Source organism: Lemur catta, chromosome 6, assembly GCF_020740605.2.
Source record: "Lemur catta isolate mLemCat1 chromosome 6, mLemCat1.pri, whole genome shotgun sequence".
Lineage (NCBI taxonomy): Eukaryota > Metazoa > Chordata > Mammalia > Primates > Lemuridae > Lemur > Lemur catta.
The window spans coordinates 28,989,797-29,017,105 of NC_059133.1; the positions used below are offsets into that span (position 1 = coordinate 28,989,797).

Genomic DNA, 27,309 nt, shown 5'->3' on the forward strand with positions numbered 1-27,309 from the left:
GATAAGTCAATGTTTTAAGATTTATTTTGCTGGTAGAAAATACAATAGGGATTGACAGAACAAATATGGAAATAGGGGAATGGGAAGTGTCAGAGATGGCATCCAGATTTTCAGCTTGAACTACCATCCTTCAATTTTGGAAATGATGTTACTGGAAATGCTTGTTCCAGATGTGTTTGGAAAGATTGCGGTGATACTAGCCAAGCGGAAATTTTCAAGACTGTGCTATTTGGCGGTGCTATACTAAGTGCCTTACATGGATAACTCTGTTTTAGCCTGTGAAGTAGATTCTGTGATTATGCCCATATTACAGATGAGGAAACTGAGGTCCAGTTAAATAACTTTACAAAGGCCATAAGGCTAGTAAGTGTCAAAGTAGAGATTAAAATATGGGCAGTTTGAGTCTAGGGTTGATGTTTCCCAGCCTCTCTACTCTAGACCGCTTCTCTGTATGTGAGTAAACAAACCATTTGCTAAAGCTGTCTTAGATTTATCACTGAAGCTAAAGTTAACTTTTGAAACTCTGTTATTTAGGTTAACATTCACCCATTGCCCAAACAATTTGGCCTTACTTTTACACCAGGTAGAAATAAGCCTGCTTGCTTTGAGAGAGTTTATCCAAATTCAAGCCTGGGGGCAATTTTAAAAACTCTTTCTATCACCTTCTGCTGATCTTTAATTTATCAGGGGAGTGGAGGCAGAGCCCAGACAGGATTGTCTACAATCATTATGTGTCAGTTAAAAACAAAATAAAATTTTAAAAAATGGGATTGTATCTATCATTCACTGTTAGTACAGCTTTTTAGAACTCGACATTAGTAAAAATAAATAAAACAACAATAGCATTAACTATGAACTAACTGTAGCTAATTAAGTTAGCTATAGCTAATCAATTAGTAACTATTAATTAATAAAATAATAATTATAACATTAAGTGTCATTTAATGATCTCCTATACCTTCCAGTCCTCTTGTGGGTGCTTTACATAACATTGTCTTATTTAATCTTTTCAAAACTTCAAAGATAAAGTTAACAGCACAAGAAAACAGCCTAAGGGAGGCTGTTACACAAGTTGTTCAAGATGGCTGCGGCATGTAAGTGATAGAACCAGGATTTGAATCCACGCCTTACTTTGATGATGCTCTCCTATTTCAAACATCATTGCCTTCATCAGCAATAAATCTACAGTTGAAGTGTATGTTTACCAGAGGAACATGTTCTGGGCATGTCAATGAACCTGCAGTTGAAGAGTATTGCTACCAGAGAAACATGTCCCAGGCATGTCAGTGAACCTGCAGCTGAAGTGTATTGTTACCAGAGGAACTTTTCCATTTCTTACAGACATGTCAAAAGGAAAATGCTTTGTTGTGTTTCAAGTAGTAGAATTGCATTAAAATTTTCATGGATTGCCAATCAAAAATTGCTCTTTTTTAAATATTCAAAGTAATCCTTATTTTACAATTTGAATTGTGAAATACTAATGGAAAATTCCTAAGGAAAGCTTTGACCAATCTTTATGAAAAATAAGTGCTTAATAACTTGGTTCTTTTCTCTTAGTTTTTTGCTTAGAGTTGAGTTGCAGACAATATAGTCCACTTTAGTTTAAAAGAGAAAGGAATATGTTGAAGTGTATTTGATGGTTTTTAAAATCTTCCTAAGGGCTGGAGGAGCAGGCTGTAGGCTGAGCTTCCAGAACACTCCTAGCACTCAGAACCCAGTGACGTCCTTCAGCCTAAAATTGTTACAGCCAGTGCAGGAAGCTATTACTGCTGCTGACTATGAGGTCTTGCTGCCTTCAAGTAGCCAGCATGTCAAATCTTGCAGAGTTGTACCTGTTGAGCAGAACCCAAGTCCTATCTAAGACCCCAGCTAGCATAAAAAGGACTTGAGAAATGTTTTCAGCTTTCCAGCCACGATACTGCAGAAAGACATGCTTGGAGATTGTTGGGATGGGAATCGAAAGAGCCAATCCACGGTACCCTCCCCACTCACTACACTTAACTTTTTAAAATCAAGTTACTCTAAATCAGGAATATCTAATATGTGGCCCTTCAACCAAATCCAACCTTGTATACTTTTTTAGACATTTTTGTTTGTTTGTTTTCCCTAACAGTATAGCACCTAGGAACTACTTAGTAGTAAGAATCACATGGAGAGCTTGCCAAAAATGTACATGCCTGAGACTATGCACCCTGTGACACTCAGGAATCTGCAGTCTAGAGTAAACACTGCAGATGATTATGCTTTCATCAAAACATAACACAGCTCACTCTCCTTGTTTCAGCTGGGGCACTTTCAATGAAAGGGGGGGAACATTTCAGTAGAATGTTCAGTTCAATAAAAAGGCATCTGGCATGTCCAGCACACATTGCATAATTGGGAAAGCTAGTTTGTGACCTTTGCAAATCAGGCTTGTCATCTGATGTGATGGAGAGAATGATCAAGATTGTGAATGTTTTCTGAGCTCATGCCTTTAACCCCACAGATTTTGATGATATTTGGAAGCAGATAAAGCAGAGTATAAATATTCAGTTTAATGTAGTAAAAAACCTAGGTGGGAAAAAAAAAAAAAACTTTGGAAATTGTCTGAGCTGCTTCCTCAGATTAAGTTTTTATTTTTTTTAAGTTAAAAAGCTCTGTGAGACCAAACTTGTCAGACTCTCAGTAGCTGATTTGACAATACATCTGAGCACATTTAATTACATCCATAGGGAGAAAAAAAAAAGCACAAAAAATTCTAGGAAGTTCAGGTATCTAGTCTGATCAGGCAATTAGGATCAGATGGCAAATGGAGCCTATACTCATTTCTCATCGCTGAATTGTTTAGAGTTAAAAAATTTTAGAGATTTTAAAGAATCGCATAGCTTTTGATTTACATGAGATCCCACTTTCAGAAGCAAGTCACATATACGAAAGAGTATAAATCATGATGATTTAGGTGTTTGTGGCTCTTCTGGAGAGCTCCAATCCTCATATTCTTGCATATCATGATGGTTCAATTTTAAGAGCAACTAATTGGCATAAAAGTGAACCATGTCATCCAAGAACTACAAGTGTCTAATGAAGTGCTGAAGATGTGGATTTCAGAACTATTATGAATTTTTAAAATTATATTTCCATACTTTGGCCAATGTTGGGAGCCTGTTCCTCCTTCTTGGAAAATACACACTTAATTGCAAAAAGAGTCATCAGCAGATATATAAATCTAGTTTCAAAATTTAACTAGTTTGGTTTGTTGCATATTATCAGCCTTATATAGTTGATTAGAATTAGTCATTAACTAGCATGTCCTTAAAATAAAGTACATTATACTGTGTAGGGGATTTTTTTCCTTCTACTTTGGTATAACTGCTAAAGAGCTGTATTTGTGAACAGTTAATGATCTATTTTTTTTACCATTGTTACTAAATAATCTATACTGCTGACACAAAGGATTATTCTGCCATGTATGTCTCTATTAAAAATAATAACAGCAAAACTTATACACTCAGGCCCCAGTGCTAGCCAGACATGCAAGTCCTTTCCAAGGATTTTCAGACAGGATTAAATGTGAGCTCACCTGCTTCTTCTCTTCTACCAAGACTGAAGTGAAATTTCTAGCCCTTCTGGTATGACTCAACTTTCTTCTTCCTTTTCTGACAAGCTGTTAGAATATACCCTTGAAATTCCCTCATGCTCATTCATTCCTGTTGTCTATCCACTAGGGTCTAACTTTTAGTTCCATCACCTCCCTGGCAACTGTCCTCATCAAGGTCAGCTCTGTTGGGTACTCTTCAGTCATTGTCATGTTCACATCTTTTAGCACTTGTTTTATTCATTGGACCCTCCCTTTAGCACTCTTTTCTGTTGGCTGCAGCACCCCACAATCAACAGATTTCTCATGTATTTGCCTTCTCATTCTTTCGTCTCCTTTGCAGATAGTTGATGATAAATGTCCTCCTTCATTGATAGTATTCTATAAGGCTTTTCCCAGACTCCAGCTGCCACTTCTACACATCTGGTCAGGGAATAGCACTGACTTTTTCCTGACTTTAGACTTTTTACCGGCTCAGCCACCCTAACTGGAACCTGGAAGTCATGTGTGACTCTTCTCCCTTTTACCACACCCTCTTTCCATCAGTTACCAAGACCTTCCATTCTACTTCCGTATCCCCCCGAATGTGTCCATTTCTCTCCATTCTCACTGCCACTGCCCTAGTTGAGGCCCTCACCTTGTCAACTCAGCATGACTTCAGTGACCTCCTAACTTGGCTCCTGCCCCCAGGCTTGTTGGCCTTCCTCCCCAATCCATCCTTCATTCTGATGCCTGATGATAAACCTTTTAAAAGTAAATCAGATCTTGACACCCCCCTGCTTAAAATCCTTCAGGGGCTCCCTAGTGCCTTTAAGGTAAAATCCAAATCAATTAGCAAAATTAGGAGGGCCTCTACATATCTCTCTGGCTTCATCTGGTATTGTTTATTCCTTGAAATCTATTTTCCAGTGGTGTCATGAACATGAAATTTTATGAAAGTGCCTTGTTCCCTCACTTTTGCAGGCATCTGCTACTTCCTCTGTCAGGGAACTTCTCCCTGGCTCCCTTTGACCTGGCAACCTCCTGATCACCTTTGAAGAAACTTCTCCTCCCAGAAGCTATCACTGAGCCCCTCCCTCAACTGCCCCCTTCCTCAGGTCAGGCTTAGTTGGATCTCCTGGGCCTTTCCTCTTAGACTCCCACCCCTGCTGTGTTCTCCAGTAGCTCAGGCTTCCTGAGGCCAATAACCATAACCTTTCTGTCTTTATCTTATGTACTTATTAGATACTCCATACATGGTGGTTGAATGAGTAAGTGTTTCTTGGGATGATGTTATTAGAAGTCTGAAGGCACCCAATTTTGTTCTTATCAGAAGGAACAACTTATCACTTTATCTGTTGGGCTTCTGCCCCCTACTCCCAGCTATGTGAGTTTTTTTAAGCTACAACTAGGTATAAGTTGAGTATAACTTGGTTTACCCACACTACTTGTTTACTTTAACCTAGTAATAACTCAACATGTGGTTTCAACTAGAAACTGATTCAGTGAAAAGGACTGATATGCCTCCTACAATGTAGCCATTTTAAATAAAATTTAATAGTTCATTAAATATAAATGAAATCAGTTTTATTATCTGACTGGCCCAGTGTTTTTCTGTCCAGCATAATGTAGGGCTTGGTTTACACCCAACCCAGTGATTTATTAGCATAGTGGCCATAAGGAAGTTATCTGATCTCTCTGAGTTGTGGTTTACTCACCTGCAGAATGGGGTAGTAATATCTACATGGTTGATGGCAGGATTATACAAAATAATATCTGCAAACTGCTCATCCTACATATGGCCCTTAGGAGTCAATATATTTTGAGTTATTTCCTCTTTAAGTAGCATTTACATATAGAACAAGGACTGACAATCAAAGGGAGATTTTCTGCCCAGGTTTTCTCATAGATTGAATACCCTGAAATCTTTAAATTCCCCTATTACAGTAAAGCCATTGTCTGATTTTTATATTAAGCTATTCCTATCTAGGATGTTCAGTTTTTATTATAAGAGTATATTCACCACATACATGAATGATCACCCATATTTTAAAATGTTTCTATTTTACTTCTTCACAAAAGGGTATCCGTGGAGGGTGGTGGAGGAGAATCTTCACAAGATTTTGGCACACCGGTTTGGACATCAGCCTGGTTTGAGTTTCACTGAGCTATGCTGTTAGCATATGCCTTACTGATAATAGTGAAGTTTTAAAAACTAACAAATCTACTAAATGTTTCCTTTGTCCCTTTGCGATTACTGGACCACTGTTCAGTGATTAGAGAAGAATTTGAGTCTGTATAAGATGATTAGGTATTTTCTTTATAATGTTTCATGGTAAATGTTCAAGCAATAAAAAAATCTGAAAAAAGAAGATACAGAACTACATGGTCATTCACCAAAATGAAAATCCTGTTGTTGGTTTACATCAAGATTATTTTTGAAAGATACAGTTTATGACCTCAGAAGATCTGAACTCAAGACTAATTACTATACCTATATCTTGGTAACTTGCTTTCCTGGCTCTGGGTAGCTGAGCAAGCCAGTTGGCTCTCTTCCAAAGCACATTTGGGCTACAAGGGAACTGCCTGCTTCAATAGCTGGCATGCTAGATTAAAGAGAAGATGAATGTTGTTTTTGGCAGCAGCTGCTGTTTTGTTCAGGGCAGTTCTAACACTAGTTTGTAGGTCTGTGCCTAAAGAAAAGCAGCTACACAGACACTTCACTACCTTTTGACTTTGGGAAGGCTGTCATGTGGACCCTGGCAATACGTATTTTAAAATCACTTCTCACGTTCATAGAGAAAAAAGAGGGTGGGGTTTGTGTGTGCATGTGTGTGTTTTGTTTTTTATTTTTCCAAGTTTAGAAGATTAGGATCTTCTGGTTTCTTTAACAGCATATGTCTCCCTGATGTTCTTGGGCCGCATGCCTGTTAATTTCTACTGAAGGAATGGAGTCTGCAGTGTGACTTTTATGTTACAACACATGTTCATATCAAGTAGATAGTTTGCTTTAGGTGGGCTTTGCAGCTCCTTTTCCTGGCATGTGGCCTTTTACTGTAAGGAAAGCTTTATGTTCAGGAGGAATTGGTTATTGGGTGAATATTCCACTACAGCCTACTGAGGTTGGTTCCCAACACAAATGAGAATTAGGAAAGACCTTTGCCTTTTGAAGTTTTCAGCCTTATCTTCCTGTAACTTTTTTTCCCCTCCTTTAAAGTGCCTTTCTAGTACTGTCTGCCCCTGTTAAACCTGCCCCCAGAAAAGGACCTGCTAGATCTGTCATTTACTTGAGTTTGGATTTTAGTCAGTATTACTTCCAGGACTGTTTTCTGTTGTATACTTTAGTCCTATTAGTGCATACAGATTTCTCATTAGTTTTTTTTTTAATCATGTAAATAATTTGAAGGCAACTTTTAGCAATGAAAGGGTTATTGCAGTTTTGTGTGTTGTGGAGAGTGTGTGGGGGAACACTTGGTGCCTGCCTCTAAATAAAAAAATTGAGAACTGCCCCCAGTAAGATTAGTTGAATCTGTCTGTGCAATGAAAGGTTATCCTGCAATGAGAGGTTATCACACAATGAGTGTGACCTAGAGAGAAAAGTTGTACAATGCTAAAACAAAGTAGCCAAAGAAAAATGCCATAGGCAGACGCAGAGAATGTTACCGAAAAAAATCAGTGAGATGATTACCCAAACTGAAGAGATACATTTTAGAGCAGAAGTCACAAATAGAGGGACATTTTGCCTCAGCATTGTGTCTCCATTAGGGTGTGTGCCAGCGAGTGTGCACTCGCCCACACATCTAGGCACCCGTATACTCCTGGAGTTTCCAGACGTTGGAGGAAGAGGAAGAAAGAGAAAACAAAGATAAATATTTTGTTGATATATTGAAACACCTTACTTAATGGGAAGTCAATTGTCTATTAACTCAAGCTACTCTAAACACAGTTGAGACCTACACAATAAATTGAAAAAGGCATCTGAACACAAAATCAGCGTCAAAATATTAAGGTGCTAAAGATCATGGAAGATGTACCCTGTAAAGTCATTTGTCAGGCTGTTTTGTAACATTTCTGAAACACTTCTCTGCCTGGTTTCCTAGCCAATGCAAACGCCTGGTTTCCCGTAAACCACACAACCAACAATTGCTTAGCACCTATAGTTTGAATAACTTTTCATTTGATTCCCACTCCCAGTTCACGCAGTGGCTGAGGCAAAAATTTTTTTTACTCTCATTTTATAGACTGATAAATGGATACTCAGAGGGATTAACTGACTTGTTTGAGGTCACACGGTAAGGCGCGGAGAGGTTTTCTGGATCCATATTCTGCCCATGGTTTCCAAAAGGGAACTTTTTTTTTTTTCCTCCTTGCCCTTGGAAACCTTTGTTCAAACAAAATCTTACTCAGAGGCATGAACAAATAAAACAGAAAAAATTGAGCTACTTTGCTTAAAATAGGGGTTGGAGGCCCAGGATTCTGGCAAGGGCAGCTCACTTTCCTTACCTAGAATAGCCTGAACATCTTTACGGTTCATTATTGCATTCAGAAAGTATGTCTATTGAGCTCTGTTTTATTTTTCTATTGCTTTCTATCATATTGTATAACAAATTATCACAAAGTTAGTGACCTAATACAACATGAATTTATTGTATTATAGTTTTGGAGATCAGAAATCAAAATAGGGCTTATTAGGCTCAAATCAACTGTCAGTGGGACGGTGGGCCTTTCCAGAGGCTCTAGAGGAGAATCTGTTTCCTTCCCTTTTCCAGCTTCTAGAAGCTGCCTGCATTCCTTGACTCCTGGCCCTTTCTCTCCATTTTCAGTGCCAGCACTGTCAAGTCTTTTCCTCATGTCATATCTTTCTGACTCTTCCTCTATCACTTCATCTCTCTCTGACCACACCCAGGAAAGATTCTTTGTTTTTAAGGACTGAGGGGATTAGATTGGGCCCAGATGATCCACGGTTGGTTTTTAACTTAATCACATCTACGAAGCCCATTTTGCCATGTGCAGCAGTATAGTCACAGGTTTCAAGAATTAGGACGTGGGCACCTTTGAGGCCATCTTACTGCCTACCATGAGCTCCCATATGGGCCACGTGTTGTGCTCACCATCCAGACTACAGAAGACTAGAAATAGGCATGTTCACAGTAAAAATGTGTTGCAAGTAATGACCTGACAATCTGGGAGAAACAGGAAAACCAAGGAACAAACAAACAGAAGCTAAAATAAAATTTTAAAAACAGTCATTTGAACAAGTACAGTAATTTGGAACTACATGGAAGAGAACAGTCACAACTACATGACTGAGATGATTTGCTTTTTTGTCCCCTTTATTTGATGAACTTGATCCATCAAAGAAAAGCAAAGTTTAATATTTCTGGTCACTGTTTAGGAAATCAGGGAAGTGTGTATACTATAGTTTAGAAAGATAGAAAGTATAGAATAATTAATACCGAAAAATTTCTTTTCCATATAAAGAAATAAACTCTGCCTTTTGGCTCTCTCCTGAGAATACTGGTGAAGGAGGTATTACTCCTGTTGTTTCTAACTTGATTGCTTCTGTGTCTTAATGTTTATTCATATTGCTATGCCGGAATGAATTGTTTAATTTTATGAAAGAGGATATTTCTTAATGGTAACAAAGTATATGCAAAATTGTATTACAATATGAATTTATATATGATACCTTTAAAATAAAGTACTTTAAGAAATATAGATTTTTCAGGGATATTTGAATGATATTAAATTAACATAGATTTAATTTTAGCCCTGACCAAATAGATTCCTATACCATGAGAAAAGTCATATTTTTACAGATATTTGAATTTAACTGATGCAAAAAAAATTGATGTTACCCTGGTGAAGTTATTTTGCAAATGTTATAGCAGTCTGTGTTAATATATTTTAAGAAACTATCAAAGGACATATATTAAAAATTATGATAATCGGAATAATGTAGAACAGCCAGCTACGGCATGGAATATGGAACAGACTTGTTTCCATATGCTTGATATTTGCAAAATTATTAAAGTTTTAGAGATTGGCCATTGCATTCTCACAAATGATCTAACAGATTTCTGAAAGTGCTGGGACAGTATGGGGGGTGGTGTTAAAAGGACAGGAGTTAAAATTGAACAGATCTGGGTTTTATACACCAATTTCTGATGTTTACCACTCAGAAATAACTGAACCACTATGTACCTCAATTTCTTCATCTTTAAAATTAGGATCTATGAAAGTTAATTTTTTTCTGTTATTAGATATGCAGGATGCTTGATACATAGTAAATGTTCAATAAATTGAAGCTTTGTGTACTGTATTGTTCCAAAAAACTAGCATGTACATTCACATTCAATATCCTACCTTATAGCACTGATGAACTGTCTATATCTTCCTGTTAAAAGCCAGACCCTCTACTTGAAAACTGGATCACACCCCTTCTTGTCTACTGGAGGCTGTTGCTCAAGGTTTCCTCTCTTCTGACCTACATTGTCAGCTGCTCCCTCCTGCTGGGTGACCTCCACAGGCACACAGACATCCTGGTATCTGTACCCTCTTAGAAAGAAAACTCTTTACTCCCAATTCCTTGCTAACTACCACCCCATTTTGTTTTTATTTCTTTGTATGTTTGTTTATTTATTTGCTCTCCTTGGAAGGAAAACTCTTCAAAAAAGAACTGTCTGTACTCACGGTTTCCATTTTCTCCTCCTGCTTTCTTAAATCCACTCTAGACTGGCTTTCTCCCACCCCACTTCAGTAAAAATGCTCTTGTTAATGTCATCAGTGACCTTCCTGTTGCTAGACCAGTGGACAATTCTCATCCCTGGTCTTACCTGACCTGTTGCCGGCATTTGACACAGTTTGACCCTGTTCTCCTTAACGTACTGTTTTTCTGCTTGGCTTCTTACGATCCTTTGGCTTCTCCCTCTCAGACCCTGAGGGTTCTAGCTCTTCTACTGGACCTCTTAGCATCAGAGCACTGTAGGATTGCTGAGTGCTTTGCTCTTTTTTCTACATATACTCACTCCCTTGGTGACCTCATCCACTCTTGCTTAAAATCCCATATATATATGGAAGGGTATCATATTTATATATTCAGCCCAAACTTCTTCCCTCCTAAATCCAGATTTAAATTTCCTGACCTGGTATCGTCACTGGAATATCTCAAAGACATTCCAAACTTAACATACTCAAAGTTAACTGCTGATCTGCCCCCCTACACCTCTAGACCTCTCTACCCCCATTCTTCCCTGTATCAGTTGGTGGCAAAACCATCCTTCCAGTTGTTCAGGCCATAATTCCCATAGTCATTTTGGACTCTTTCTCTCGAATCACACCACAACTGTCAGGAAATCTTGGCTCCACCTGCAGAAGATATCCAGAATCAAACCGTTTCCGTTCAGTGCACTGGTATAACCCTTCCTTGATTGGATGACAGCGAGGGCCTTCTGTTTCTTTTTCTACCTGTTCTTACCCTAAAGTCTGTTTTCATTACAACAATCATAGTGATTCCATTCTATTTTATTTTTTTATTTTGAAATATATTCCTATCCCTCCTCTGCTCAAAATCCTGCAATGAACCCCATTTTATTCACAGTAAAAGTCAATGTCTGGGCAATGGGCCTCAATATCCTACCTGATCTGGCCTCTCCATTCTCTCTCTGACATCCTCATCTTCTGCTGCTCCCTGGTTTATGCATGCTGTGATTTAAAAGAGAGAGAGAGAGAGAGAGATTCTTTAAATAGACCTTAGGGCCTTGGCACCAGCTTTCCTCTCGATACACAATATGTTTCCCACAGATACCTGCATGGATCACTCCCTTAGCTCTGTCCAGTCTTTGGTAAAATGTTGCCTTCTCACTGAAGCACTCATCAAATATCACCCTGTTAAAAATTTCAAGCTGCTTCTACACGTACTGCCATCTGGAAAGAAAGGAGTAATGGTTCGCTCTGTGGCTTTTCTCTAGACTCAGAGATGCCTGGGGATTTGACCTTCCCTTTAATCCTCCTTGCAGCAAGAACTCAAGAAATTTATAGATAGATGTACACTATACTTCCTCCAGGAGAATCCAGCTGAAGTTACTAGGTACCAGAACAAGCACTGATAATGTACTTTATTGTTGGGACTCGTACCAGGGTGGGTGGAGGTTGTTGCTCTGGAAAATGAATAGAAGCTCATGACATGTCCCTGAAAGGGCTACTCAGCTAGCAAGGTATAAGCTGAAGGAGTGGTCCTGACTACCCAGTGTCATCTGTCATTGCCACATACATGCCAAGTGTGCAGTGATTGACATTAGAGACAGCCTTGGTGTCGTGAGATGTCTGCTCTGCTGGTGCTGTACCTGCTGTTTTGTTACCTGTCCTATATTCTTTCTTAAAGCTCAGTAGTACATATAGTGCGAGATGAAGCCTCTTGTGACTCATGAGTGTGACTGTCAATCTGAACCAAGATCACTGCTGCCAGCAGAGCAGAAGATACACTATGATTCCAGGCTCCTTTACCTTGTTCTGTAATTTTTCTTTTTGTAGAGATGAAGTCTTGCTGACACCCAGGCTGGAGTGCAGGGATGTGATCACAGGCTACTGCAGCCTCAAACCCCTGCCGTAGCCCTTAACACCTTTTGACATTTTGTATAACCTAGTTACTTATGTTTGTTGAATATGGTTAGTCTTTCCCTCACTAGAAGGTAAGCTTTACGAGGGCAGGGATTTTTGTTTTTCTGTTCATTATATAACCCTAGCATTTAGAACAATACCTGGCATATACTAAAGATGTTCAATAAATGTTTGTTGAATGAATGAGTGAACAAATGTTTCTTTAGTGTTTATTCAATGTGAGGTATAAGGTACAGTGATGACAAGTAACAGAATTTCTGCCTTTGGGTTTCTTACAGCTGAGACTATGAATATGGGTATTGGTGAGATTGGTCCATTACAGAGATCCTTAGAAAGAGTTCCCAAATCATATCATGAAAGAGAGCCTTGGAAAAATATTAATACATTTCAAGGGGGATCATGTCTTAGCAATGACAATATAAAAGAAAGCTGGGCTTTAGTAAATTATATTTACACATGTGAAGGAAGACTTTGTTATAAGGGGAGATTTTGTATGTAGGGATTGTCCAGAAAGAGGAATTCCCCTTACAAAAATTATTTACAAAATTTAGTCTTCATTGTGGTCCAAGGGAGACAGTACTATGAAGAGTGTGGTCTCACAGTGCTCAAAGTAGCCTTAAATAAAATTATACAGGATTACTGCTAAGATAGACCACCATGGTAAGGGAACAAAGAGTTTTAATTTTCTTTATAAGTCACTATAATCCACGAAGGTAGCATTGTAGTCATAGAAATTTCGGCAAATGATAATCATCATTTGGTCCAGTATAATATCTAGTTAGCATACAGATATCAATTGAAAGCAATAATCTAGTGCCTTCTAACATACGGCTAGCTACATAAATAGGAAAGATTTCTAGCCGTGTGCATCTGGGCTTTTGTGTAATTTTGAGATTTTATAGAAGAATGTTAGCCCATAAAAGAAATCTCTGATGTGAGAAATCTTCACATCAGCATGCTTTTGTCATGTTGTTTATTTTTTCTGGAATGCTCATCCTTTCTATGTCAACTCCTACAAACTCTTCCTTGTCCTCTAAAATCCAGCCAGAGTCATATATTCTCTCTGGTTTTTCTTGGCACTATCTTCCTGCTACAGGTTCTACCCCCTTAAGTTTAATTGATTAATTGCTTCCTCCTCTATGTTCCCAGAGCATTTACCACATGGTGTGGGTGTTATTTATTTACCTGCCTCTGAGTATCAAGGGCATCTTCATCGTCTTTGTTTCCCTAGTGACTGGCACTGTCTCTGTCTCATAATACATGCTCAGTAAATGGTTATTGAATTAGAGCATTAGAATGTATTTTCACCTTGGCCACTGATTCATCCAGCAAATATTTATTAAGGGTTTGTTTTTTTTTAATAGGAAAGGCACTGTGTTATGTGTTGTAAAGACACGGATAAATTAGATGCCCAACTTCTTAAAAGTCTAAATTATAGTATTAATATAATAAGGAAAAATAAGTGATCCATAAAAATAACCACAATACCTGGTAGAAAGTGTTATTTTCTAAGAAGGGTGAGTGTGTGTATGAGAGAGAGAGAGAGAATTACTTCCGCTAGGGTTCAAGGACGTCTTCCCATTGGCTAAAGAAATACTTTCCTTATTAAATGGCAAAAAAGTTGTGCTTCAAAACATTAAGTCATTTGATGTCTCACAAATTAGGTTAAATTCTGTCTTAGATCTAAAAATATACCTCTCTATCTCATTTTAACTTAGTGTAGTGTTGTAGATTGTTGGATTAAAGCACTGCTCAGGGGTTATGCTGCTACTTGCCAAACAGTCTACATTTAAAGTAGAAACACAAAGTTTCTCTTGGTGCCTTAAGGTATGAATTTTATGCATTCCCTGGTTTTTAAGATACTCTAAGTGATAAATCCTTCACACGTTGCTACAAGTTTATTCCTGATTGCCATTAAAAAATTGGCTGTAGAAAGCTCTTGACAAAAGTTAACAATAATGTCACTGAAAAAATAATTGAAACCCAATTTTGAGAATTAAAAAAAAAATTGGTAAGCATAGTTTGAATGCTTAGCACTTAATTGTATTTAAGCCAATTGCTTTTTATTTTTAAATATAGTAGATAGCCTTTTCTAAATCAAAGCATAAGAGGTTAATAGCTTGAATGATTACAGATATTAACTGATGGTCATTGAGCAATTTTTCTGTTTTCCTTTAGACTTGGATTATCACTTGCATTTATCTTCAACTGCTTCTATTTAATCCTTTCGTCAAGACCAAAGGGACCTGCGGAAATCGTGTGACTAATAATGTAAAAGACGTTACAAAATTGGTAAGTAAGGATGCTTTTCTGTAGCTGTGACTCTGTTGTGCTTTTTGATCAAAGATTTAGATTTTTATTGCCCCAAATTACTGTTTTTCTAAGACAAGGAAAGGAATCACTGAATTATCATAAAGGGTTTATAGAGATATTTAAGATCATGGAGAATTTGTTGGTACAATCGGCGTTGCGCTGCACTGCAGTGACTGTGTTTCTTTGCTGGTGTTTTTCCCTCTTTCGCAGGCAGTGAAGGACCCTGGAGGGTTCGCTGTGTGCTGATGGGCCAGCACCAGCTTATTCCTCTTTATCTCTTTAGTGGGTGCCCCAGCGTGTTCTGTTTCCCCTCCACATGCCTCCCTACTCTTCCCTAACAAACCTGACAGAAGATCTAGACGGCCATTCTCCCCTTTCCATCAGCATGAAGACTGAGTCATGTGTGTGGGGCTGGGGGGGGGGGTTCACTCCCTCAGCAAACACAGTTCCAGGAGTAATTTGTTGCCCAAATGTTGAACAGGCTCATCTCCCCCATTTGCCAAGTTGGAATTCTTCTTTCAGCAAAAAGTATTTGCACTAGTGTGCCCCTTAGTCACTACGAGCGCCATGCCAGGCTGCTCCAGATGCTTTCTCTCAACGCTCAAACCACAGAGAGGACATAACACATCTGGAATGCATCCTTGCAAAATCTCACAGTCTAGGGGAGATTTTACATGCACATGTGTCATTTCTGGATGAACAAAGTTTGAGATCGCTTTTGTAAGTTCCTGATTCAAAATAGGCAGTTAAGTAACACTCAGTTATTTGAATATTGAGTAGACTGCAGTCCACAACCCCCATGGTCCCTGGAAAAATTGTCTTCCATGAAACTTGGGGGGGCGGTTCACAGCAGGAGGTGAGCGGCAGCTAGCCAGTGAACTTCATCTGTATTCACAGCATCTCCCTCCCCGTCCCCATCATTGCTGGCATCACCACCTGAGCTCTGCCTCCCCCTTTCCCCAGCTCCCCTGTCCTTGGAAAAGTTGTCTTCCATGAAACCAGTCCCTGGTGCCAAAAAGTTTGGGGATCACTGGACTAGATAACAGAGGTGATATCAAAATAGGGGAGAAATGGGGGTTATAATATGGAGAAAAGAAAGAACAGTGTCCTTGTTGAGATAATAGGAAATGGAGTGGAGAGGGCTCTATTTATCTTCCGTGCTCTTGATATATATACTTATATATATATTTCCTGGTGTATATGTTTTATTTTGAGTTCATACAGAACTTCAAAGCAGAAGTTTAATGCTATGGTTTAAGTCTTGCTAGCTTAGCCTCAATACAGAATTAGAAACACACATACACACACACACACAATTTATGTTGATTCCTTAGGACACCCGGAGAGTCTAGGTTTAAAAGCATTCTTTAATGTAGCAGCTGAAGATGTATCAACCTGTCTTACTTAAGGGACTGCTGAGCAAAGCAATGCAACATTTGCCTACTATGTACCCAGCTAGGTGTTGTGCATAGGGATGGGGGTGAAGGGCAAGTATTTTTTACAGAGGTAGATCATGATCTTTTTTTCTCAAGTTGCTTGTTAGTTTGGGACCTAAGAAACAATATTAAAAACACTGTATGTATTTATAGTCTAAATTTTGTGTAGATCAGTAGTAGGCGTTCATTAAGTGTTTGTCAGGTGAGTAAAGAAATGATGTGCTTCACGTTGATGAGCATCGTAATCGCCTGTGCTGCTCATTAAACTTGTAGGTGCCTGGGCCCCACACCAAGAAACTGCTTAGATACATCTGAGACAGGGCTCCAGGCATCTACATTTTTAACAAATTTCTGAAAGGAAGTTTGAGAACCATGGATCTGGAGGGTCTATTCTGTCAAAGTTTAGAGACTAAAAAAATCTTGGCCCTAATTTAATCTCAATTCTACCATGATGAGTTATACCTATGTTGTATAGATTGATAAGGATGTCAGGTTTATACAAATCTCCAAAATATGTTTAAAGTAGGTCACTAGGAAATTACAGCTCTCATGGAATTGCTTGTTTAACCCTGGGAGGAGCTGAGAATGAGCTGGGGAGACCCGCACTTGTCCTAGGGAGACAATTTCAAATATGTGGGCAATGAAGCATAGTTGGAAGATAATGCTGAATCTGACCACAGGCTGAGCATCCTCAAGATTAACATGATACTTAAGAAAAATTGCTTGGAGGCATTATTATTTGTTAAGTGTTTAAGGAATACTACTTAATAAGTACTACTTCCTGTGAAATGTCAAACCAGTATTTCCAAGTGGTATAAATAGGTATTATAAGCACCTTCCAAGGTTTTCTATTCTTGTCTTTAACCATCTGCTTATTCTAAGCTAGTTACCTATCGATTGATACAATGAGAAATGGCAAGAAGCCTTAATAAGATGAGAAAGAAGAGAAGTGCCAGGAAAGGGATATTTGTTAATATTGACACTAAAATATAATTCATCACTCCAAGGGCAAATGTCAAATCATTAAGCTGAAAAAAAGGATTTTTCCTCCTTCCAAAAATTGACTCAGGGGAATAAAATTAAGTTTGAAGAGTTGCTTTAGGGAAATTAGTGTATTTTCTTTAGATTATATTTTTTAATAAACCACTTGGGAAAAAGTCAAGTTAATAAAACATAGGAATATCACTTCTAATTGAATAAATAAAGACCTACACCATTCACATCCTGTATTTCATAGAGTAGAAAATATAAAAGTATTAAAAAAATGCCTGAGGTCAGAACATTTATAATCTAGTTTGGGAGGTCAACCATCTCCATAAAAATACGAATATACATATCACTAACACCACAATACCAACACATAAATGGTTCCCATTAAAAAGATTTTATGGTACAGCACAGGGCCTAACCTATGCTAATTTTTTGGTTAAAAGAATGGATTTTGGAATCTGGCAGACCTGAGTTTAAATCCCAGCTCTTTGACCTTGGATAAGTAATGACCTTTCTAAATCTCAGTTACTTCCCACTTTTGTGGTATAGATTAAATAAGAGAAAGTATTTATAAATTTTTATCAGTTATTGTCACATAGCATCTTTGTGCCTCATCAGTATAATAGAGGTATCAATAGTACTTAACCTTATAGAGTGATTGTGAGGATTAAACAAGTTAATAGAACAGTGGCTGGAATTAGGTGCTGCTAGATATTAGCTATTTATAGTGACAGTAGTAGGAGTGGTGTTTGCAGGATCATAGGATACTGGAGCTGGAAGGGAATTTAGAGAAAATCTAAACAAAGTATTTTATAAATAAGAAAATGCAGACCCAAGAGTAGGGAAACCCAGCTCCTGGCCCCATTACCAGGGCTGTCTTTTCTGGACCTGGTTTTCAAACTGGCTTCTAAAGCCCACCAGACCGCTTGGCCTTTCTTTATATATCTAGGTCTCCAAATGATACTTGGCTTGAAGAAAGAATTGAGCATATTAAAAAAAAAAATGTTTGAAAGCCACTGCTTTAAACCAGAGTTTGTAGGATATCATTTGAGGACCGGCCAATCACAGTCTCTTAGGGACTTATTTAGGGTACAGCTGTAAGGGCACCACTACAGAAGTACTGAATCTCAACTTGTGGAGATGGGGTGTAGGAACCTGAATGTTTCCAGCTAGCATCCTACATTAGAGTTATTTGCATAGAAGTACCAGAACTGCATAAGCCATGACGCTAATAGTGCTGTTTTCTTCATGTTTGTAAAGAAACTGAGTGTTCCTATCCTAATTAGTTTCACTAATTCAGAGAGCAACACGAGTGATTGTTGAGTTTTATGGATACAGATAATCATAGCCTTTCTCTAAAGAACGGTGGGGCAAAGCATCTTGATGGAAGCCAGAAATACTGGGTTGCTTGAATACCAGCTCTACTACTACCTGGCTGTGTGACCTTGGACAGATCACCAAACCTTTTTGGGATTCAGTTTCCTGATTTTTTAAATGAAGAAGCTGGACATGATCAATAGTTCTTAATCTAGGACGCATAAACTTCAAATGCTTGCACATGGAACTCTGAATTGTACCTTCATGTGCCTTATGTCCGTTGCTGATGAGAGAATGTACAGTTTTCATCATTTCTCAGAGGAGAAGTCTGTGACCCCAAAGAGAATAAGAACTACTCAGTTAGGGAAATTTGGAAGGCCCTTTTCAGCTTTGAAATTATTTTATTCCATAATGATATTTCTTCAAGTTGTACCTCTTGGAATAATTCAATAATGCCTGGACCAAAGGAAGTTATACAGAATGAGAGAAATGTGCTTTGCAGGCATAACCTTGGTACATTTTCTTTGAGGGAAAGAAAGTGGGCTTGGACAGTGTAGTTTTGCCTGTGCTCACAGTAATTTCTTCAACTGAAATCATTCCTTTGCAGTCTCTACTCGTTCCTGTCTTTGCATTAGGTGACAACTTGCACTGTGCCCACAAACCTTAAGTTTGTTTGCTTGGGGTGATTCTCATGTCACAGAAGCACATGATTTATGATTTTACTGTCAATTTTTTTTTAAATTTCTTCTTGGACACTTTGTACTGTCCCTACGGTCCCCATGGTTTTCATTTGAAATCCTCTTGGCATATTTACCCAGGATAATAGTTCATCTATTTACAGAACATTTTGCTTTGTTTCTAAAAAATGTCGCAGGACTTGTTTTAAATGGCAAACTCAGACCTACCTAAAGAAAGGGTCAAGTATCCAGGAAAAGGATGAATCAACTTTGAAAACTTATATCTCTGGGATAGCTAGGTTGCAGCATTTAATAATTGTAAGTGTTCATATAAGAAAGAAATCCAAATATTGATGTAGTTCAAATTAGTTTTCCCTGTTTGTTCCCTCTTCTCTTCCCATGATTTGTGATGATGTTTTTCCTTCATTTGGGGGAATTTAATTAAATGTGACTTTGTTGCTTTTAGAAGATATTTTATCTTTCAGTATATATTGAGTAATGATTTGTCTTTCTTTATATAATCTTTTTTTTTTTTTTTTTTTTTGAGACAGAGTCTCGCTCTGTTGCCCGGGCTAGAGTGAGTGCCGTGGCGTCAGCCTAGCTCACAGCAACCTCAAACTCCTGGGCTTAAGCAATCCTACTGCCTCAGCCTCCCGAGTAGCTGGGACTATAGGCATGCGCCACCATGCCCGGCTATGATTTGTCTTTCTTTTTTAAAGTAGATTGCTGCCCTATCCCCATCCTGTAGAGGTAAAATTACTCTGCCTTTTCAAGGTCAGTCCACAAATCAATAAGATAGGATTAGAGCAGAGGAATCCATGGTTTTCCTGGTCTTATGGTACTCTCTTATTTTAAGTTATGTTAATACATGACTCTTAGAGATTATAAAAATATCCTCAAATAACAGATTTTCACACTTTGAATGGACAGATTTGATTAATTCTGATTTTTATTCTTCTTCAAATATCATGTTCTTCAATTAGAATTACCACTGCATTAAACTGAAGGATTGTAGTCTCTGAAGTTCCCCATTTCTGGACCAATTCTAAGCTTTTCTTTGAATGTCCTATGCATATCATCATCTCTTTAAAAGTAGAGGTCTCACATAATTTTTTGACCTTTGACAAACAATAGTTTGATAGATGAATAGTTTTTGAAATGTATTTTTATTAGTTTGCAATATTTAGCATTTTAATTTCTACTTCTGTGGTCAGTAGAAATTTATTTCTCTATTTAAAGCTAAATTTAGGACTTCTAGTATTTCAAGAAAGGACAGAAGTATATTAGAAATAATATTTATAAAAACTATCGAGATGGATTGCTATATTATCAAGCATATCAATCTTATCATTTAAAAAATCATTCTCCCTTTATAGAATAAACCATTTAGATAATATGTCTTCTGTTCTTGGTTTTTAAAACTGGGTTGTTTCCTTACTTTAGTTTTCACAACCCTGTAAGGTAATTATTTTTACCCTCAATTTATTGTTTAGGAAGTTGAGATCCAGTGATGTTTAGTAACCTGACCATCATCACCTGGGAAATAGAAAGCTGAGTAGATTTGAACCCATAACTACCTGTCTTTGGAGCACAATAATCTAGCTGACAATTTATATTGCCTTCCCAGAATTTTCAGATGTCAGCTTCAACTACAATTAATAAATTATCATTGTAACCTGTTGAATTTTATTTCCTGAATAATAGTCACCTATCTTTATTGTGATTAGGAAGCTATTATACTGTAGAAACTCAATTAGTGCTACTTAACTGGAATCATCATCATAAGGTAAAAAAAAAAAAGTTTTTAATCTCTTCTGTTGGAAAGGAAAACAGGGGCATCTACCTTTACTTAAGTATTCTTCACAGAGGAAAGATGACCTAGGAAAGTCTCCTGAAGTTGTTGTCATCTTATTATTTTTTTTAATCACTGAGTTATTATAAGAAGAAAAACACCCAAACATCTTTGAAAACTAGAGGTGATTGACCTGGTTGGTTAGGTTTTCAGTCAGTGTCAGTGGGAGATAATTTATCAGAAGAAACAGAAAAGCAAAAAACTTTTTCCTGCATTATTTTGGAAGGCTACTATATACATGAGTGAACTATGATATTTAGATAGAAGAGTAGAGCTTTTTTTTCTCTACAGCCGTGATTCTTAAACTTCACTGGGTCTGATGAGACTGTAAGCCATGGACTCTTCCCTCAGAAAGGTTCACACATGCACATTTTATATGCAGTGTCAAGGAAAGAACGAGTCACTACTGCATTCTGATTTCTCTATTGGACTTGGGAGAGACAACTGAGACTAGTAAGGATCTTGCCAAGAATAGCCAAGTGGCCACTGATTTCATGAGCTTTAGGGGCCTCAATGACATTTGAATCATGAGATCCAGTGATTAGAAGGTGTTCTGACTTTGAGTTCTTTTTCTCCCAAGTCCAAAAACCCGCAGGACATGCTATGCAGCCAGCTCCAGTTTGGCTTGCAGACTTTTTCTTGGCCAAGTTTCCAGCATTTCCAAATGCTGTTCTCCTGTGCATGTTTTTTTCCAGTGTCACTGAATATGATCAGTCCTCAGAACAACCAAAGATAATGGCAAATGGGGCCCATCTTATAAAGTTAGCCCATCACGAAGTAACTTGTTTTTGGAGTTTTATAAAATTTTTACCATCTGGCATCCTTTCACTCCAGACCAAAGCTCATTGGAATGATTTGGCCTTTGGTAAAATTTTCCATCAATTAAATTCTATTTTTTTTTTTTTTTTTAGAATAGATTTGTTTTCAAAATATGTAGCCTTAGTTACTTATCCATTTAACTCTATCAGCAGGGGACACCTCCCTAGACTCTAGAGCAGGTTCCTGCTTTTCTAGTTTCCAGTTTCTGTATAAATGTTTAGTGGATATTTGGCACTTTTCTAGTGGTCTTCTAACATTCTGCCTGGCTGTGTTCTCTTTGCACCAATCCCTCCTTCCAGACTAATCTTGCTAAATTTATCATCATGCTCCCTCCCTGTTTAAACATGTTCTGTGCTGCACCATAACTTATGTAAGAAAGTCAAACCAGACTGAAATTTTAGTAATTATCTAGTTTACCCTCTTTATTTTACAGAAAGGGAACAGAAGTTCCACCCAGATGATGCAACGTGCCTAAGCAGAAGCAGACTTCCGCTGTAGGGTTCTGGTGGTAGAACTGTACCTTCCGGCCTCCCATTTAACCTCTTAGGCCAGCATGCGAGAGAACCCTCTCTCATGTGGCTTTCCTGGCATATTTCTTAGCTCTTATCTGGCCTCTTTAATACACCATAACTGTTCCCATTTCTTTGCCTTAGCATGTGACCCTTCCTCTATCTAGAATGCCCCACTCCCTTGCATTTAACATTAATAGAAACTTATAGAATACTTGTTCACACATTGCGCCTAAGCACTGAGTATTTTACAGGAGTTGTTTAATCTTTATAAACTCATTAGCTAGATTCTATTATGATTGCCATTACACTTGTGGAAATTTAGGTTAAAGTAGATGAAGTAACTTGTCTAAGACCCCCGGCAGGGTCAAGATCCTACCTGAGCAGTCTGTTTCCAGAAGTTATTCACTGCCTCTAAGGAACATTTCCAGGTTCCAGGCCAAAGGCTCCCTCTACTCTACAAAACTTTCCACAATGATCAATTTACATTAGAGAAGCCAAATGTATCACAAGGTTATCTGTGCCTTGTGAATACTATTCAATATACTACAGATAGAATATCCCTTATCCAAAATGCCTGGGACCAGAAGTGTTTAAGATTTTGGATTTTTTCAGATTTTGGAATATTTGCACATACATCATGAGCTATCTTGGAGATGGGACCCAAGTCTAAACACGAAATTCATGTACAGGTTATATGCATTGACTGAAGGTAATTTTATACAATATTTTTAATAATTTTGTACATGAAACAAAGTTTCTTTTAAGTATTTATGTGTGGAATTTTCCACTTGTGACATCATGTCAGCACTCAAAAAGTTTCAGATTTTGCAGCATTTCAGATTTCTGGATTAGGGATGCCCATCCTGTATAAAATCCTTATAAAGTATGATACAATAGTTTATGAAGTGACCACAAATATCTACAGCTTGACTTCCTAAGTTCTCTTCCAAATGTAATTAGAAAGGAACCAACGAAAGCCAAGAAAGTGATAGAGGGGAGACCGCTGTGTAGGTAGATGTGCTGAGCACCAGCACACTGGGCCGGGGCATCCTACCATCACCAAGTACTCCTGATGCCCTTGACCTTGGACATGCCCGTTGACCTCTCTGAGTCTCCACGTCTTCAGCCATAAAACAGGCTTAATAAGACATCTCATGGGGTTGTGGTAAAGACTATGTATGAAAAATTTGTTATAAATTGTAAAGCACTTTTCAAAAACAGTATTATTTTTCAGTCCCACTAGAAATTAAATATCAGTAAATCAGCTTAATGTAAAAATTGCTTTATTATGATACCCTCCCCCAAGTGGTACAGTGTGGAGATGTCAGTCTTGGTAAGAGAAATGTTTTTGAACCAATTTTTTGTATATATTAATATAAATTATTCATAAAATGAAATTGGCTAGCATATCCCTCATATTTTCTCTGCTCTTTAGATATATACTCAGATCCTAAGTTTTCTCAATACTAATTCAATTGACTGTATATTTTTAGTTTTAAAATAATTGTAAATTATGCTGAAGAAGGGGCTAGATTGTCAAGCAGCTCGTGTTTGGAATACCTGCCACTTCTTCCTGCCTTTTTCCATCTGGAACAGCTTTAACTTACATGGTTGGTTCATAACGAAATAGAATGTTGCTTATCAATGTCATATTCCAGCTTTCACACCGGCAAAGGTGTCTGCTATGTTTTTGCCACCAGAGTTTACATAAAATGACTAGATCATATTGCTTTTCGAAGATAGGGATGAAGATTCAGAAGAGAAAAGAAATTATGAAAGAAAGGATGATGGGAAGTTTGACTAAGAGGAAAAAAGTGCAAAGAGCAAGGAAATTAACCCCTAAAATAAATGAAAAATGCCACCTTCTGTGGCAGCTCAAAAGTGTTTTCCATAAGCAGCAGGGATTCTACTATTTTTATTAAGGGTGACATGAGGAGGGATAACGGTGGGGACTCACAAGTGGAAAATATTCAGGACAAATGCCCAGAGAGTAGATGAAAATGTGGTGCTAAGAGAAGAGGGAGGCTCTGCCCTCAGAGGGACCTGGATTCTAGTCCAGACTTAACATGTAGCCATCTGACCTTAATGAAGTTATTTGACCTCTTTGAGCCTCAATTTCTTTATCTGTTAAATGGAGATAATATGACAGAGGGATCTGAGGCTAGGATGTGATAATGCAACTTGTGCCTTAATGAGCACAGTGCCCGACATATAGTAAATATTCAGTAAATGTTAAACGCCGTTACCATCTTATGATGAAGTGAACTGAAGAAGGAGCAGCCAGACTAGGTGCCTCAGCTCCAGGCTAAAATGAGTGTGGGGCGGTACCACTGGGAGTAGGATGGTAGTGAGCCTGGTGGCATCAGTTACTACCTTGGCTCTTATCTGCCTAAGTCTGGATTCTTTTCTCACCAAAGTGCTCTTAGATTCTAGGAGCTAATGGCAAGGCCAAGAAGAACCATGTGGATAATGTTATGGGACTGGTGGGAGATAGCCTAGCCCAGCAAGCGTGTACATGATCTCAGCTTTCTATAGGGAGAATAAAGTTTTTAAAGATAGGATGGGTGGTAAAATAAGTCTATAAAGCAAGCTAGACCCATTGACGATGAAATGGTACAAAACCACTTTTTACATTGTGTATTGTCTTAATACCCAATGTGCTAAGTCAGTTGTTGGCTATGTTATTCAGCTGGTGATATGTGGGGATAACATAGTTGGTGATGTAGGAGGGGAAAGAAGAGAACTTAGAACTCTGTAACTTACCAGGGTTTTGTGCCTCTGAAGTTAGTTGCCAATACAGCTCTGAATAAAGATTGTGGATTGAGTGTTTACAGTGTGTTTGGCACATTCATCTATTTCAACTCTAAATGACTATTTGACATAGGCACTTTGACGTCCATTTTGTAAATGAGAGGAACCAATGTACAAAGGGTTTAGATTTGTTCCAAATTCCGTGGTTCCAAATCTGTTATGCACTTATGCCCTGACTGATTAAAGCCTTTAAAAGAAGCTAGGCAGACATTTGAGGCATCTCACGTGTTCAGCTTATGCTAAGCAGATTGTTACATCACAAACTAAATCTTTCTAACTTATTTAAGTTATAAAGCATTTGGATTTCGTTGGTAGCATTGTTCTTTTGAAATTTCACCCAGCTTTTTTTAGGATCAACATAGAACAGTAGTTCTCAAACTTAAGCATGCATCAAAGTAACCTGCAGGACTTGTTAAGTAAGAGTCTTAGGTCAGGCATGGCCTGGCAGGAGAATTTGCATTTCTAGCAGGTTTCCTGCTGCTGGCACATCACATGGAGGTCCCTACTTTGAAAACTCCTGAGGAGGAAGCATACCTTATTACTAATTCTATGGAGAAACAGTAGGAAAATAGTCCCATGGGGAATTCCAAGATAACAAGTGGAAGTTGAAATTCAGATCATGTTTCGAAAACTCAGTAGGTTATACTTAGCCAAGCATAACTGAATTTGAAGTCCAAAAGATTTTTATTATCACTTACTGTTTGGTTTTTTTTTTTTTTTTAGAGAGTGCCTTTGATTACAAAGGGAAATCCAGGATGAAAAATCAATATATATGTAAATATTTAAATCCACTGATAACTTTAAAAAGCGTAACAGATTTGTATGTGTTTTTCTCCCAACCACTAAAAATAATATGATTAATTGATGTGTATGAATTTTCTTACGGAATTCTCTCTCTCTTTTTTTTTTTTTTGGTTTCTGTAGGTTGCAAATCTTCCAAAAGACTACATGATTACCCTCAAATATGTCCCCGGGATGGATGTTTTGGTATGTAAACTATACATTTCAGAGTTTAATTTTAGTAACTCCCAAAAGAGATGGGATCATTCATACTGAGATAGGAAATTGTCTGCCATTTAGGAGTTCGGTAATTATCAGGATTTGAAGATGTCTTTGGAATTTGATTTTGTATAGGTTTTTCCCTGCCTGAAGCAACTGCTAAACTTTAGCACTGAGCATTTCAGTACATGTGTCTTAGACCTTAAAAGTCGTTCCTCAGTATGTGGGGGGATTGGTTCCAGGGCACTCCCACACACACCTCACCCTCCCCACACACTGTGGATACCAAAACCTGCCAGTACTCTAGTCCCTTATATAAAATAGTATAGTATTTGCGTATAATCCATGCATATCCTCCATATACTTTAAATCAGCTCTAGATTCCTTATAATACTTAATACAATGTAAATACTGTGTAAATAGTTGTTATATTTTACTTTCAAAATTTGTATTATTTTTTATTATTGCTATTTTTCCAATATTTTTCACCTTTGGTTGCTTTAATCTGTGGATACAGAGAGCCAGAGCCATCTCTGCTCCCAAAGTAAATAAGATCATCTTCTTTAGAGCTAGCCACAGATTTCTTTTTCCTTGAGCAACCCCCAGATTGGGCTTGTGTAGAAATTTATATAAATTCTTTTCTTTTCATACCTGAGAAGGTGTTATGTAAATTTCACTCTTGCCTATTTGAGAACACAAAATATTTCATCTCTGAATTTATTAGCAGTGCAATAGATTTTTAGAACCTTACAGTAAAAGTATATGGTTACTGTTATAAATATTACTCTATTACTGAAGCCAAGATATTTTAATTATTTTTATTGTTACATAGTATCAGAACTCATACAATAAGCAATAGTGATATTTCAAGTGTAGAGAATACTATAATACCTGGATACCCATCACAGAGCTTGTTAAACCCTACCATTGTGCAATATTTGCTTCAAATATATTTTTTAATAATGAAGCATTATAAGTATAACTAAAGATATTCCTCTGCTATCTCCATTAGTCCTCACTTTTTCTTTTAGGGGTAACGATTATTCTGAGCTGGACTTTTTCATTCAATGCATATTTTCAGGGCTTGGGATGAGGACAGCATCCCCTGTAGTTGAGTAGAGCAGAATGGTGCATGCTAGCCCCGCACACTCTTATACTTTTACTGCAAAGTATGCATCCATACATAAGATATCAAGCTTTTTGCATATTTAAAATTATGTTTGTGCCATTATTACATATATACTTTGCAACTTGCTTATATTTTTCAACATACTTTTGACGTGTTGTTTCATATTGATCCATTTTAACTACTGCATTGTGTTCCTTGAGTAAATTTAAAGCCATTTGGCACTTATTACACAATCACTTGGTGCAGATTGTTTTAGGTTTTGAGTAATTTTTGTGATCAATC

At 37.7% G+C, this 27,309-nt stretch overlaps 1 protein-coding gene across 3 annotated transcripts in view; it reads left to right on the forward strand.

Annotated features, from left to right (window-relative positions):
- The window catches only part of KITLG (KIT ligand), an 82,859-nt gene that overhangs the window by 18,235 nt on the left and 37,315 nt on the right, over positions 1-27,309 (forward strand). For 2 of the 3 annotated variants that reach the window (XM_045553277.1, XM_045553278.1), the window contains exons 2-3: positions 14,351-14,464; positions 25,824-25,886. In XM_045553277.1, the coding sequence (XP_045409233.1) occupies positions 14,351-14,464; positions 25,824-25,886 (177 nt within the window). Of the gene's footprint in view, positions 1-14,350; positions 14,465-22,783; positions 22,798-25,823; positions 25,887-27,309 lie in introns of those variants that run through there. The other variant, XM_045553279.1, reaches the window with a different exon arrangement.